At 43.3% G+C, this 15,024-nt stretch overlaps 3 protein-coding genes across 6 annotated transcripts in view; all 3 read left to right on the forward strand.

Annotated features, from left to right (window-relative positions):
• LOC139440257 (zinc finger protein 551-like) overlaps window positions 1-15,024 on the forward strand; it is a 65,888-nt gene that overhangs the window by 14,666 nt on the left and 36,198 nt on the right.
• LOC112313823 (zinc finger protein 211) overlaps window positions 1-15,024 on the forward strand; it is an 82,758-nt gene that overhangs the window by 14,663 nt on the left and 53,071 nt on the right. For 2 of the 3 annotated variants that reach the window (XM_045203434.2, XM_053915596.1), the window contains exon 1: window positions 7,394-7,522. The exons of the other annotated variant lie outside the window; for it this stretch is intronic. The gene's annotated coding sequence lies outside the window, so the exon portion shown is untranslated. Of the gene's footprint in view, window positions 1-7,393; window positions 7,523-15,024 lie in introns of those variants that run through there. 3 annotated transcript variants of the gene reach the window in all.
• On the forward strand, window positions 617-14,072 carry LOC128779133 (zinc finger protein 256). Of its 2 annotated transcripts, XM_053915594.2 has the most exons (3): window positions 4,187-4,262; window positions 7,396-7,522; window positions 10,695-14,072. In XM_053915594.2, the coding sequence occupies exons 1-3, from the start codon at window positions 4,215-4,217 to the stop codon at window positions 12,422-12,424; spliced, it is 1,905 nt and encodes a 634-aa protein (XP_053771569.1). In that variant the 5' UTR covers window positions 4,187-4,214; the 3' UTR covers window positions 12,425-14,072. The 2 variants fall into 2 exon arrangements, with proteins under 2 accessions (XP_024426213.2, XP_053771569.1); XM_024570445.4 differs by lacking the exons at window positions 4,187-4,262; window positions 7,396-7,522 and adding an exon at window positions 617-989.

Raw genomic sequence — 15,024 nt, forward strand, 5'->3', positions numbered from 1 at the left:
TGTCTGTCCTTCTTCCACATCCTACCATAATTTACTTCCTTTAATAAGAGGCCAATTATTTTCTCTCTTAATGCCTAATAATGCACTACTACCCTTTCTTAAAGTCTATCCCTCTTGTCTTGCAAATTGTCACAGGGAATCATCCTTACATATGACAGGTGGAAATTTGTGATGAGAATACCCCCACACTAGTTCACTGTGTACTTCAGTAGTGTTTGCTTTTGTTCAGGTTGCTGCTGTGTGGCAGAGGATGTGGAGGCACCCACTGAACAGAAACTGTCTGAACAAGCGTCACAGGAAGAGTATCCCAAGGCAGCTTTGTCTTCCCAGAAGGGCCACCCCTGTGAGAGATGTGGGCCGGTCTTAAGAGACATTTTCCTCTTGGTTGATCAGCAGGGAACTGAACACAGCAGAACTCTGCTGAGGTGTGGGGCATGTGCAAAACCATTTTATTTCAGTGCACGGAGGAACCAGCATCAGGAACAAGATACAACACAGAATGACCTCCTAAGCAGTGTGGACAGTGTCTCACTTGGGAAGAGCTGCAATTCCCATATGTCATGGGAGCCTTGTACGTCTAGTCAGGTTGCAAAAGACTTCACCATCACCTCAGGACACCTTGAGCAACAGGATACTCACACCATGCACAGGGCAAACAGAACCTCTCAGTCTGGAATAACTTCTCAAAGTACAAAATGTCATTACAGCCGAAGAGAATGTAAGAAAGCCACGGGCTGTGAGGATACACTTAATGACCATAGTTTCCTTACAGGGAGACAGTATTTGGAATGTTTTGAATGTGAGAAGTCTTTTTCCAGAATTTCTGCCCTCCGTGTCCATCAGAGAGTTCACACTGGAGAAAGGCCTTATGAGTGCAGTGAATGCGGGAAATCTTACACCACTGCTACTGCCCTTTACCACCATCACAACGTTCACACTGGAGAAAGGCCTTATGAGTGCAGTGAATGTGGGAAATCTTTCCCCTATAGGTATGTTCTTCTTAGTCATCAGAGAGTTCACACTGGAGAAAAGCCTTATACATGCAGTGATTGTGGAAAATTTTTTAGGTGGAGGTCTAGTTTTCTAAATCATCAGAGAATTCACACTGGAGAAAGGCCTTATGTTTGCAGTGAATGTGGGAAATCTTATATCACTAGCTCTGAACTCAAAAGACATCAGAGAGTTCATACTGGAGAAAGGCCTTATGAGTGCAGTGAATGTGGGAAGTGCTTTCCCAGTGCTTCTGCCCTCCGTGTACATCACATTGTACACACTGGAGAAAGGCCTCATGAATGTAGTGAATGTGGGAAATTATTTCTAACGAGGTCCAACCTTTTGGAGCATCAGAGAGTTCACACTGGAGAAAGGCCTTATGAGTGCAGTGAATGTGGGAAATGTTATACCACTAGGTCTGGACTCTCTAAACATCACAGAGTTCACACTGGAGAAAGGCCTTATGAGTGCAAGAAATGTGGGAAATCCTTTGCCAGGAGCTTTACCCTTCGTTGTCATCAGAGAGTTCACTTTGGAGAATAACCTTATGGCTGTGGTTTATGTGCAAATACTTTCGTTTTTAGTGCCTCCTTTTGTCATCGTTGAGCTGTTTACACGGGATAAAGTCCTTTTGAGTGCAGTGAATGTGGGAAATCCTTTATCAGTATCAGTTACCTGCATTGTCATCAGAGACTTCACCCTGGGAAATGTCCTTATGCATGCAGTGAATTTGGAAAATCCTTTTCTTGCATTCGTAATGTCAGTTGTTCAGGTGGAGTTTATACTCCAGTGATGCCTTTTGAGTGCTGAGATTATGTGTAATATCTTACCAGCAGTCATGGCCTCTGTTCTCATCAGAAAATTCACAATCACTCAGTTGTTATAATATTATCTGGGAAATCTTTTAGTTGTAGACATGGGTTTCTTCTTCTGTGATGTCACAGTTGATAGGTTTTTTATATACGTGCCATTTGAGATTGTTTTCCTTGTAGCACTAAGCTATATTATATTGAGATACTTCAGTCTGGGTAAAGAAAGTCCTTAAGAGTACAGTCAGTGTGGGAAATTCATTTTCCATCCTCTTTCCTTTATATCACCAGACAGTTTACACCAAGATAAGATTTATGGAGTCGTCAAAAGTTGGACATTTTGCCCTCATTGTCATGGCCACCTATTCACTGTTCACTCTTTAGAGTCTTAATGTGTGATGTGAACCAGGGAAATCTTTAGGTATAAGTCTATACTGTTTTGACACTGGAGAGTTCTCATTGTGTAAATGGTTAGATGACACGAAACGTATATTCTTTTTCAAAAATTTTAGTAATTTTTTAGAGGAGGGGAAGGGAGAGAGAAAGTGAGGGAGAGCAAGATCAAACTGTGATTTCCTATTAAATGTCCCCTGCTGGCTCCCGCCCCAGCAACCCAGGGATGTGCCCTGACAGCGAATCTAACCACCAGCACTTTCGTTTGCAGGCTGCAACTCATTCCACTGAGCCTCTCCACCAGGGCCTTGAAAATGTGTTTTCTCTTTCGGTGTAATGGCACGGAAACTTTCTGGGCAACATCGGAGTTTAATTTTGTATGTTCCTACTATGGATATATCTCAGAAGTAGAATGTTTAAATTTTGAAAAGTCATACAAAGTACGACATCAACTAATTGTGCCTTTATACATTCTTACCCCAGATGTATGCGAAGTTCACTCCAACAGAGTCTTCATTTCTTCCGTTTTTCTGAATTTAACGTTTTTAGAAATATTTATTGTGCTCTCTCTGTCGTTTTAGTTGCATTTCCTTGAGGATTTAGGATGAGTATTTTTGGAGGTGTGAATGGACTACTGATATGTTTTTAGTCAAATCTGTGCTCACATAATGTACTTGTTCCTTTATTAATTTGGGCTACTCTCCTTTAAGAAATCGGAGAGTAAAGCAGCAAAGGTATATGTTCCAACAACACCCACTTTCACTCCTTGAATAACGAGTAATTTTCATGGTTGGAATAATTGTTTTTTTCAGGTGCTTGGGATAATCGTTTTAATAGTGTGAAATGTTTCTAAACTGGGTATTTGCTATACAAAGTGTAGTAGATACATATATACTTTAACAATTAATCTTCATTAGTTAACACACTTCATCACTTTTGTAAGTTGCAACGTTTAATAATATAATAAAAAGCCTTGCGCCCTGCATAGTGTGTCTGAGTGGATTGAGAGCAGTCTTGCAAACCAAAGGGTCACTAGTTCGATTCCCAGTGAGATTCCTTCCATGTCCCCAGAATGGGGCCTGGGATAAGAAAGGATACATTGATGTTTCACTCTCTTAGTTTGTCTGCCCCATTCCGTCTGTCTAAAAATATAAAAATCTTTTTTAAAAAGTCGCCATTCAAAGTTAAGTGTGGTGGAGAGATGGGGATGTTCTCCGTTGTAGTGCAGTAGGGCATCAGTGCAGGGCAGAGAGACAGCATAGGCCAGTGAAATGGAAAACAGCAGCTGTTGCTACTGTTTTCATTGTTGGAATTATTATGAATTTTCAACTCTGTTCTGATGTCTTAATGCTTTACCGTCTGGCTCACAGACTTCATGGGAGCATTACCTGTCATTTCCATGGTTGCTCCAGGGGAAACTACATTGAGACTTAGCTGTATTTTGTCTACCGCCTTTTGGAGCTTAGCACACGGCAGGACACTAAGGTGACCCCTGTGATTCAGGGCCCGTCCTTTCTGCAACTTCAGTTTTCTTTTGCATCACAGGCTTGATTTTATCCACTGTGGTGAATGGGGTACATCATTTTGATCTTCCAGTGTTTTTGCAACATGTTACAGACATTGACTCTGCAGGACTGAGGACAGCGGGACGTGATACCTGGAACGTATTCAGAACTGACAATGGAGACCTATAGTATCATTACCCACCTGCTGGAATGTTCACCTCTTCTTCATAGAGGAAGCTCAGTGCCCACATGACCCTGTACTGTGTGAGGACTGGCTGCAGGAGACAGTGTCGCTCACCATCTGTTCCCTGCAGCCCTGACCACGTTCAGCAGCCACATCTTCCTTTCCAGTCTCCCTGTGTCAGCACCAGAGATCTCTGGGTGGTAGCCATAGTGCTTTGGAACACAAGCCCTCCCTCCACTGCCCAGGACACTTTGGCCACAACTGAGAATCTTACTCCTGATTGTTCCAGACAGCAGCCAATTGGCCAAATTAGGTTTGGTGTATGTCTGCATGACCCAATTGGCCTTGTTATGTCTCAGGGGTTATTCAGAGAAGAGGGTGAGTACTGATCATCCCTGGTGATATTTGCTATTTGCTTCCACAACATTTTCCTAAGTGATAGAATCCATTTAAAAGCACCAGGTGACATGGGTGGACACTTTAAAAATGGACCCCTTTTCCTTTGTTCCTGAATAACTTGTCAATAGAATGCCTGGGATTAGTGCTCAATCTCTAAACCCTTTGACATGTTTCTGGTTTTCCATTTTCAACAGAATGAGCAAGCAGCAGTGAGCAGCCTTTGTAAGTGACCTGGGTTTTTCGGGCGTTATGTTCATGTGTCTGCATTTGCATTGTATCCTATCACTTAGTTGTAAGTCAGACACTTTCCCAGTTATCGAAGAGATACAAGTACACAGTTTAGTATTCTGCCTATATGAGAAAAATAAGTGTCGCTCCTGTTAAAGAGTAATACCGTGGCATAGCTGTGCTACACTAAGCAGAGATGAGTTGGTTATTTTTAGACTGAGTTCCAACAGTTCTCATTGAATTGTAACATCATCCCCATCCTTTACCTTGAGGTTACTTTACTTGCCTGATCATATTGCTAGTTGTATTTTAGAACGTTTTCTTGACAGGTTTTACAAGTGTGTCTTGGTGTCTCACAAAATATAATTCCTGAGTGTGTTCCTAATCTTACTGCTTGGACACGACCGTAGTTATCCTCATCTCACCTGTACGCCCTTAGCTACGTAACGCGCAAGCTCTCTTTCATTCCAATAAGCACAGAACCATTTTCACACTAAGGAAAATGCCAATAACTGTCACAAGATATTTCTGCCCGTTTTCCTAAAATTAATTTTTCTCTATTGATAATTAAATTACCAATAAATGGACTCCCATTTATGTCTATACTATACATCTCATTTTACTTTCTAAGGCTGTCCTATATTCTTGTGATTTATATCTTCGATGGGGTAACCACGTTGTGAACCTAGTAAAATTTCACAGATTCTTCCCATGGGCCACATCCCCATCCCTTTAATGAGATGTGCTTTACTGAGATTCAGAGATGATGTGTTCTCGTCAACAGGTAAAGGAATCCTTCTGATTGCAAAAAGACTACATGCAATTCAACAAAGTCTGAGATAATCATTTGCATTTTGTAATCTTAAGTAACTTTTAAATTACGGTATGAACATTTTCATCTTTGACCTAGTGCTCCTGCACATTTCAGACCCTAGAGCATGCACTGAGGAAAAAACAAATCAGTGTGACTAGCTTTATTACTACTATATTCTGGGTGGAACTTTACATGCAGTTCTGGGCTGAACTCCAGGAACTGCATGTCTTTGAGGTCTGCAACATGTACTCCATTGTTAGGGCGGAAATGGATAACTGAATTCAGAGGGATCGAATGAAATCAGTGTGGACTGCAGTCACACTGCTGCACAGGCAGGGTTAAGCCTGGCTGCATCAGGAACAGATGCACTTAAGTTTAGTGCATGTTTTAATACATTCACTTCGCAAAGCCAGTCCAACTGCGGCTGGGTAGGTAGCGTTAGGGACTTGAACTACCTTCCCTAATCACATCCAGCCTGAAGGAGCCACATGTCATAAGCCCTGAATCAAAGGCCTTGCAGACGTACCAGAGACCCTTCCCTGAGAAATGATTTCAGTGGAAGGTGGTACAGCGTAGTTAGTATTCCTAGGGTCTTCTTGGTGTGTAAATTTGCAAATCCACTCCTGCAAAGGGCTGGCGTAATACAGGATGCCACCCTGGAGTGTAAGATCTCCATTACCTAGAAGGTGGGCGTGGAATAGTGGCACCAACACCCAATAAAGACTTTGCAGAGCATTTCCGGTTGGGCACTACTGTAGGGCGGGACTCCTGCCTTCCATTGGCTGCCATTTCCAGTCTCTCAGATTCCTTATCAGGTGTTCAGGATGTGAGGTTTGAATATCACGTAGAGCAGGCGCCAGAGTTGTGTTCCCCACAGTAGCTGTGAGACCCAGCAGAGCTTCTTGGGTGACAGGCCTTTGAGGCAGCCCAGGGGCCCCCATACCAGGAACAACCTATTTGCTCGCTGCTGTGACCCAGCCTGTGCACAGAGTCCCATGGAGGCGGGTACGCTGAGGCACAGAGTGGAGGTTGGTGCACGACCTGGGTCCCTCACCTTCACCTCACGGAGCCCTGCAGGCCGGGTGTGGTGATTCCCTTACTTTCTGGAGCTCAGGCCCCAGCGACTGGTCATTTGAGACGGTTGTGGGTGACACATGGTGTGACCAGAGCAGGATAGGGTGAAGGAATGCGAGGCCGAGGGCGGTTTTCTTACTGAACCTCTTAAGACCCCAGGGGCCCCGGGGGCTGGAGTCTGGCCATGTGGAGAGACGGTAGCGAAATAATTCTTGGGGTTTTACCTGTTTTGCAGGGCGGGGGCTATTTCTGCAAGCTCCTTGGCGCCAAATTGTGAGTGGGACACCTGGTTGGGAGGTTTGCTTTTAGTTTTCATTTCTGTGGTTGCCCAAGGGGCTTCCTGCCATTAACTGTTTTCCTTTGTTGGTGCCCAAAGGTAGGGGCTGTGGCTAAGTGTTGTGGCCTCCTACATCCTCCTTCCACCTGTCAGAAATTTCCCCTAAATTCTTTCTGCCCTGCCTCGGTTGTACTGGGCCATTCTTAAATACTTGAGCACTGTCTGGAAGCCATAGGCTAAGTTCACTGGTGCTTTCAGAGTGATGCCTGTGGTTGGAGCAGGAGGTGGCAGAGCTGAGGAGGTGAAACTGGGGTGTGAAGCTGTGAAAGAGGAGGACATCACACTGTGCCCAGCTGGAGGAAGTGTGAAGTCATGGTCTTGGGTCCTTGGTGTGGGGATTGAAAGGTGAAACATAAGCCCATGTTTGGCTCTGTGTAGAGGCATGATCTGCAAGACTCCCCAGAATTGCTGGACAGGAGGGATGGAGTCATGAAAGTTTGGTTTGAGACTAGATGCCTACTTACCTGCTGCTCCACCCATCTTTGCTGCTGTTGCTGAGGGCTATGTGAGTGATGAGACAGCAGGCATCACAGTTGTTTTCTTCTCGAGGCTGGGCCTCCTGGATGGTTTTGGGAGTGGGAAAGGTTGTTCTGGAACAGCATCGGGCAGGGCTGATGTCAGACAGACTATTCTGGATTCATTTGTATTAATTCTGACAGGTTGTTGTGACCTTTGAGGATGTGGCTGTGTATCTGTCCAGGACAGAATGGTGCCTCCTTGATGAGACTCAGAGACGCCTGTACCTCGATGTGATGCTGGAGAACTTTGCTCACGTATCCTCGCTGGGTAAGACACTGACTGCCCCTTTGTGCTCAACTTTGGCATGCCTGCACCCCCTTTCTTCAGTGTTGAGTTTGTTCCTATTAAAACCTCTGAGGGTATTCATCAGATTCGCACCCAGAAGCCATGATAAGCAGCAGTTTGCCTTGGGCTCACTGCTGGTCCTGTCTCCAGAGGTCCTTCTTTATCCCTCATCGCCACAGACTTTAATAAGTTAACTCTCTCTTTAAAAAAATAAGGACTTTTACACTCACCATTGACCTGGACTAAGCTTTCTATGTCCTGCACCCTTCATTCTTTAGGGGTTGCTCTCTGTCCTCACATCCTGACTTAGGTGCACAATTTGCCTTCCCAGGTTTTTGGGTAGATCTTGGGGTTGCCAGGGTGGTGTGTTGGCACCGCCCCCTTCTCTCCCTGCTGCCCCAATACCTGCTGTTCTCGGTCCTCATAGACGGAAGGATTCGAAGTCAGTAGAGTTGCCAAAAACCTAATGGATTTCACACTGATGTGTATTAAAAAAATTTGCTTTTATAACCCTGTTGATAGCATCTTCATGAAATTATTTATTTTTAATTGTCACCTGAGGATATGTTTATTGACTGTTAGAAGGGAAGGCATAGAGAGACAGAGAGTGGGAGACACAGAGAGAGAGAGAAAAGCATCAATCAGTTGCCTCCTTTGTGTCCCCATGTGGAAATAGAACTGGCTTTTGGTGCTGCTCTGGGAAACTACCCAACCATCTAATCCACCTGGCCAAGCTAAATAAAATATTTTGTATACATTTATTAGTTCTGTTTTCTCTAAAGTGTAGTCCGCCATGCTGGTGTGGCTCAGTGGATTGAGTGCTGCCCTATGTACGAAAGGGTCACCAGTTCAATTCCCAGTCTAGGGCAGATGCCTGGGTTGCGGGGCAGGTCCCCATTAGGGAGCGTACGAGGGGCAACCACATGTTGATGTTTCTCTCCCTCTCTTTTTCCCTTTCCATCTTTTAAAATAAAATAAAATAAATCTTAAAAACAAGAAGGATAGTTAAACTTCATATAAGCTGCCTCTTAGATGATGTATCCCTTTCGCATCTGGAGCATGCCTACTCTGGAACTCTCTTTGCAGTTTTCACTTTATTTATCATATTTCTAAATCCCAGATTTTCAGTTTTATATTTTTATGATTCTGAGTATAATCACCATATTGTGTGAGTGTATTTGTTTGTTCATTATGTTGAGTTCCATGTGTATTTGCTGTTCCTCACTGAGGTATTTAAGCATGATTATTTGTATGTTTGCCTAGCCTATGTGTAGATCTCCATTTATTGGGAATTAAGTACAAAATTGTGATGTTCCATTTGTGATTTCTTTTTTACATTTCTTTTCGTGTTAGTGTTGACGTCTAAGCATTTTATGAGATAGTTACCATAAGAATTAGTGTTTATATTAAAAATCTATTATTTACCTAGAGGAGAAGGTTGGAAGAAGGAGAGGGAGAGAAACATTAATGTGCCAGAGCAGCGCCGACTGGTTGCCTCTGGCACGCCCCCATCTGGGGTCCTGGCCTGAAATGCAGGGATGTGCAGGGACCTGGAAACCTTGAGGCGAGCGCTCTGACAGCAGGCCGGTAGTCAACCCAGTGAAACACACAAGCCAGGGCTAGGTGCAGTTTCATCTGCACATGGATTCGACTGTTCTTAGTAGGTGATGTGTTGTGTTTTGCATGAAGAGAAGTCACTTCCCATTCTGCTCGCTGCCCCCTGAGCTGAAGTTAGAGTAATGAAGCCTGTTGGGGTCCCCCATGGCCAGGGGAGCAGTTTTCCAAATATCTAGTGGTCCCTGTTAGATTCTTGGTGGCAAAGATTGCTGGGAGTAAATGATGTTATTCCTTCATAAGAGGTGTTGTGGCCAAAGGGCTTCCTCTTGATGTCCTTTCTGATGAACTACAGGTTTCTTTCAGATAAAATCTGTGGGAGGTTGGCAGATATTATCAAGATTTCTAAAGTTCTCAGAGAGAACGGTTGCCATGGTCATTCACCAAACAGGCCACTAGAGTCCACTGTAGCACCAGCTCAGTGGCTTATACAGGAGCTCTCACCCTTCTCTTAGGAGTCTAAGCATCTTTGCTAAGCCTTTCTCTCTTACAGTTATTTCTGTGGCATTTCTTGTTTTATGCTCCTCTTTATAGCTCTTTGGAAAAATTTATGTCTTAATTACTTCCCCTTTTCCATAGCGCTGCTTTTATCATATATAATTATATAATTACTCTTGAAGGCGGAGAATAATTGTCTTTTTTATTCTGCCATCCTGCTGGTGGTACTCCCATAGATCTTTTTCTTTCTGCCTGTTTGTGGGGAGTTGTCTGCGATAGTGCTGGTAATGCGTGTCTTCTGTTTTCTCTTAGTAGTTGCATCAGCACAACTGCATGTAACTGCTCAACTGGGAGGGAACTGGAGGTGTACTTTCTGCAGCACAAGATGGATATGAGTCCAGCCATGTGAGGATGGGCTTAGAGACGCTCTGGTGCCATTAGAGGCACTTGGGGAGAATTTGATGCCATGGCCTTGTTAAAATATAATGAGAAACCTGGTCTGTTTAACTGCATTTTGTCACTACTACCAGTGGACACACCTTAATATATGTATCCTTATCAAGTGTTGGCACTAGGCCTATTTTTGAGTTGTCATAGTTATCTTTTCTACTGTGACTTCTAGCCAGGGGTCATCTCTGCCTCTGTAACCTCTACAGCACAACCCTCTGTGTGAGGAGTGTTTTTGGTGTGCTGTTCACCTTTACTGAATGATCATTGATCCTTGAAGCAAATTTATCCATAGGAACCTTACCAGTATGTGTTCTGCTGTTGATTATTGTGGGTTTTGGCACATATATTGTCCTCTACAGCCTGACATCACCAGCAGGAAAGATTTTGCAGGCCACCATCAGCGGAATAACTTTTAAAGCCCACCTTTTATTGTTTCACGTCCTACCATAATGTACTTCAGTTAATGAGAGGACCATTATTTTCTGTATTGTTTGCCTAGTAATGCACAACTACCCTTTCTTAGAATCTATCCATCCCACTTGCCTTGAAAAGTGTCACAGGGAATCATGCTCGTATATGACAATGCAAATTTGTGGTGAGAATACCCCCTCCTACTTCAGTATGCACTTCAGCAGGGTTTGTTTTTGTTCAGGTTGCTGCTGTGTGGCAAAGGATGTGGAGGCACCCACTGAACAGAAACTCTCTGAACAAGCGTCACAGGAAGAGTATCCCAAGGCAACGTTGTCTTCCCAGAAGGGCCACCCCTGTGAGAGATGTGAGCCGGTCTTAAGAGACATTTTCCTCTTGGTTGATCAGCAGGGACCGCAACACAGCAGAACTCTGCTGAGGTGTGGGGCATGTGCAAAACCATTTTATTTCAGTGCACGGAGGAACCAGCATCAGGAACAAGATACAACACAGAATGACCTCCTAAGCAGTGTGGACAGTGTCTCACTTGGGAAGAGCTGCAATTCCCATATGTCATGGGAGCCTTGTACGTCTAGTCAGGTTGCAAAAGACTTCACCATCACCTCAGGACACCTTGAGCAACAGGATACTCACACCATGCACAGGGCAAACACAAACTCTCAGTCTGGAATAACTTCTCAAAGTACAAAATGTCATTACAGCCGAAGAGAATGTAAGAAAGCCATGGGCTGTGGGGACACACTTGTTAATGACCAGAATTTCCTTACAGGAAGCCACTGTTTTCAGTGTTTTGAATGTAAGAAGTCTTTTTCCAGAATTTCTGCCCTCCGTGTTCATCAGAGAGTTCACACTGGAGAAAAGCCTTATACATGCAGGGATTGTGGGAAATTGTTTACTTGGAACTCTGGTTTTGTGCATCATCAAAAAGTTCACACCGGAGAAAGGCCTTATGTATGCAGTCAATGTGGGAAGTCTTTTGCGAGTACTTCTGCTCTCCGTGTTCATCAGAGAGTTCACACTGGAGAAAGGCCTTATGAGTGCAGTGAATGTGGGAAATTTTTTCCTTGGAGGTCCTCCCTTTTGGAGCATCAGAGAATTCACACTGGAGAAAGGCCTTATGAGTGCAGTGAATGCGGGAATACTTATGCTAGTAGGTCTGTCCTCCATAGACATCAGAGAGTTCACACTGGAGAAAGGCCTTATAAGTGTACTGAATGTGGGAAATCTTGTACCACTAGCTCTGACCTCCATAAACATCAGAGAATTCACACTGGAGAAAGGCCTTATAAGTGCAATGAATGTGGGAAATTTTTTCCATGGAGGTCTTCGCTTTTGAAGCATCACAAAATTCACACTGGAGAAAGGCCTTATGTTTGCAATGAATGTGGCAAATCTTACACCACTAGCTATGACCTCCATTATCATCAGAGAGTTCATAGTGGAGAAAGGCCTTATGAGTGCAGTGAATGTGGAAAATATTTTCCTTGGAGATCCTCCCTTTTGAAGCATCAGAGAGTTCACACTGGCAAAAGGCCTTATGAGTGTAGTGAATGTGGGAAATCTTATATCACTAACTCTGCTCTCCACAAACATCAGAGAGTTCATACTGGAGATAGACCTTATAGGTGCAGTGAATGTGGAAAATTTTTTCCTTGGAGGTCCTCCCTTTTGAAGCATCAGAGAGTTCACACTGGCAAAAGGCCTTATGAGTGCAGTGAATGTGGGAAATCTTATATCACTAGCTCTGCTCTCCACAAACATCATAGAGTTCACACTGGAGAAAGGCGTTATGAGTGCAGCGAATGCGGGAAATGTTGTACCAGTAGGTCTGGCCTTTCTAAACATCACAGAGTTCACACTGGAGAAAGGCCTTATGAGTGCAAGAAATGTGGGAAATCCTTTGCCAGGAGCTTTACCCTTCGTTGCCATCAGAGAGTTCACCTTGGAGAATAACCTTATGGCTGTGGTTTATGTGCAAATACGTTTATCATTAGTGCCTCCTTTTGTCATCGTTGAGCTGTTTACATGGGATAAAGTCCTTTTGAGTGCAGTGAATGTGGGAAATCCTTTGTCAGTATCAGTCACCTGCATTGTCATCAGATAGTTTCTCACCTGGAAATATCCCCATGCATTCAGTAAATTTGGAAAATCCTTTTCTTGCATTCGTAATTTCAGTTGTTAAGGTGGAGTTTACACTCCAGTGATGCCTTTTGAGTACTGAGATTATGTGTAATATCTTACCAGCAGTCATGGCCTCTGTTCTTATCAGAAAATTCACAATTACTCAGTTGTTATAAGATTATTTGGGAAATCTTTTAGCTGTAGACATGTTTTTTTATTCCCTGATGTCACAGTTGATAGGTTTTTTATATACATGCCATTTGAGGTTGTTTTCCTTGTAGCACTAAGCTATATTATATTGAGAGACTTCAGTCTGGGTAAAGGTCTTAGGAATATAGTCAGTCAGTGTGGGAAATTTGTTTTCCATCCTCTTTCCTTTACTTCACCAGACGGTTTACACTGTAGCTAAGCTTCATGGAGACTTCAAATGTTGAAGATTTTTTCTCATAGTCATGGCTACCTATTCACTGTTCACTCTTTAGAGGCTTCAAATGTGATGTGAACCAGGGAAATGTTTAGCCATAAGTCTACACCGTTTTTATATTGGAGACTTCTCATTGTGTAAATGGTTAGATTGTATGAAACATATTTTCTTTTTTTTATTTTATTAATTTTTAAGGAGGGAAAGGGAGAGAGGAATTGAGGGAGAACAAGATCAAACTGTGATCTCCTATTGAATGTCCCCTGCTGGCTCCCACCCCAGCAACCCAGGGTTGTGCCCTGACAGCGAATCCAACCACCAACACTTCGGTTTGCAGGCTGCAACTGATTCCACTGAGCCTCTCCACCAGGTCCTTGAAAATGTGTTTTCTTTTTCAATGTAATGGCACGGAAACTTTCTGGGCAACATCGGAGTTTAATTTTATGTGTTCCTACTATGGATATATCTCAGAAGTAGAATGTTTAAATTTTGAAAAGTCATACAAAGTACGACATCAACTAATAGTGCCTTTATACATTCTTACCCCAGATGTATGCGAAGTTCAGTTCCTCACTCCAACAAAGTCTTCATTTCTTCAGTTTTTCTGAATTTAACGTTTTTAGAAATATTTATTGTGCTCTCTCTGTCGTTTTAGTTGCATTTCCTTGAGGATTTAGGATGAGTATTTTTGGAGGTGTGGATGTACTACTGATATGTTTTTAGTCAAGTCTGTGCTCACATAATGTACCTGTTCCTTTATTAATTTGGGCTACTCTCCTTTAAGAAATCAGAGAGTAAAGCAGCAAAGGTATATGTTCCAACAACACCCACTTTCACTCCTTGAATAACGAGTAATTTTCATGGTTGGAATAATTGTTTTTTTCAGGTGCTTGGGATAATCGTTTTAATAGTGTGAAATGTTTCTAAACTGGGTATTTGCTATACAAAGTGTAGTAGATACATATATACTTTAACAATTAATCTTCATTAGTTAACACACTTCATCACTTTTGTAAGTTGCAACGTTTAATAATATAATAAAAAGCCTTGCGCCCTGCATAGTGTGTCTGAGTGGATTGAGAGCAGTCTTGCAAACCAAAGGGTCACTAGTTCGATTCCCAGTGAGATTCCTTCCATGTCCCCAGAATGGGGCCTGGGATAAGAAAGGATACATTGATGTTTCACTCTCTTAGTTTGTCTGCCCCATTCCGTCTGTCTAAAAATATAAAAATCTTTTTTAAAAAGTCGCCATTCAAAGTTAAGTGTGGTGGAGAGATGGGGATGTTCTCCGTTGTAGTGCAGTAGGGCATCAGTGCAGGGCAGAGAGACAGCATAGGCCAGTGAAATGGAAAACAGCAGCTGTTGCTACTGTTTTCATTGTTGGAATTATTATGAATTTTCAACTCTGTTCTGATGTCTTAATGCTTTACCGTCTGGCTCACAGACTTCATGGGAGCATTACCTGTCATTTCCATGGTTGCTCCAGGGGAAACTACATTGAGACTTAGCTGTATTTTGTCTACCGCCTTTTGGAGCTTAGCACACGGCAGGACACTAAGGTGACCCCTGTGATTCAGGGCCCGTCCTTTCTGCAACTTCAGTTTTCTTTTGCATCACAGGCTTGATTTTATCCACTGTGGTGAATGGGGTACATCATTTTGATCTTCCAGTGTTTTTGCAACATGTTACAGACATTGACTCTGCAGGACTGAGGACAGCGGGACGTGATACCTGGAACGTATTCAGAACTGACAATGGAGACCTATAGTATCATTACCCACCTGCTGGAATGTTCACCTCTTCTTCATAGAGGAAGCTCAGTGCCCACATGACCCTGTACTGTGTGAGGACTGGCTGCAGGAGACAGTGTCGCTCACCATCTGTTCCCTGCAGCCCTGACCACGTTCAGCAGCCACATCTTCCTTTCCAGTCTTCCTGTGTCAGCACCAGAGATCTCTGGGTGGTAACCATAGTGCTTTGGAACACAAGCCCTCCCTCCACTGCCCAGGAC

The sequence above is a fragment of the Desmodus rotundus genome, chromosome 12, assembly GCF_022682495.2.
Source record: "Desmodus rotundus isolate HL8 chromosome 12, HLdesRot8A.1, whole genome shotgun sequence".
NCBI classification, from domain to species: Eukaryota; Metazoa; Chordata; class Mammalia; order Chiroptera; family Phyllostomidae; genus Desmodus; species Desmodus rotundus.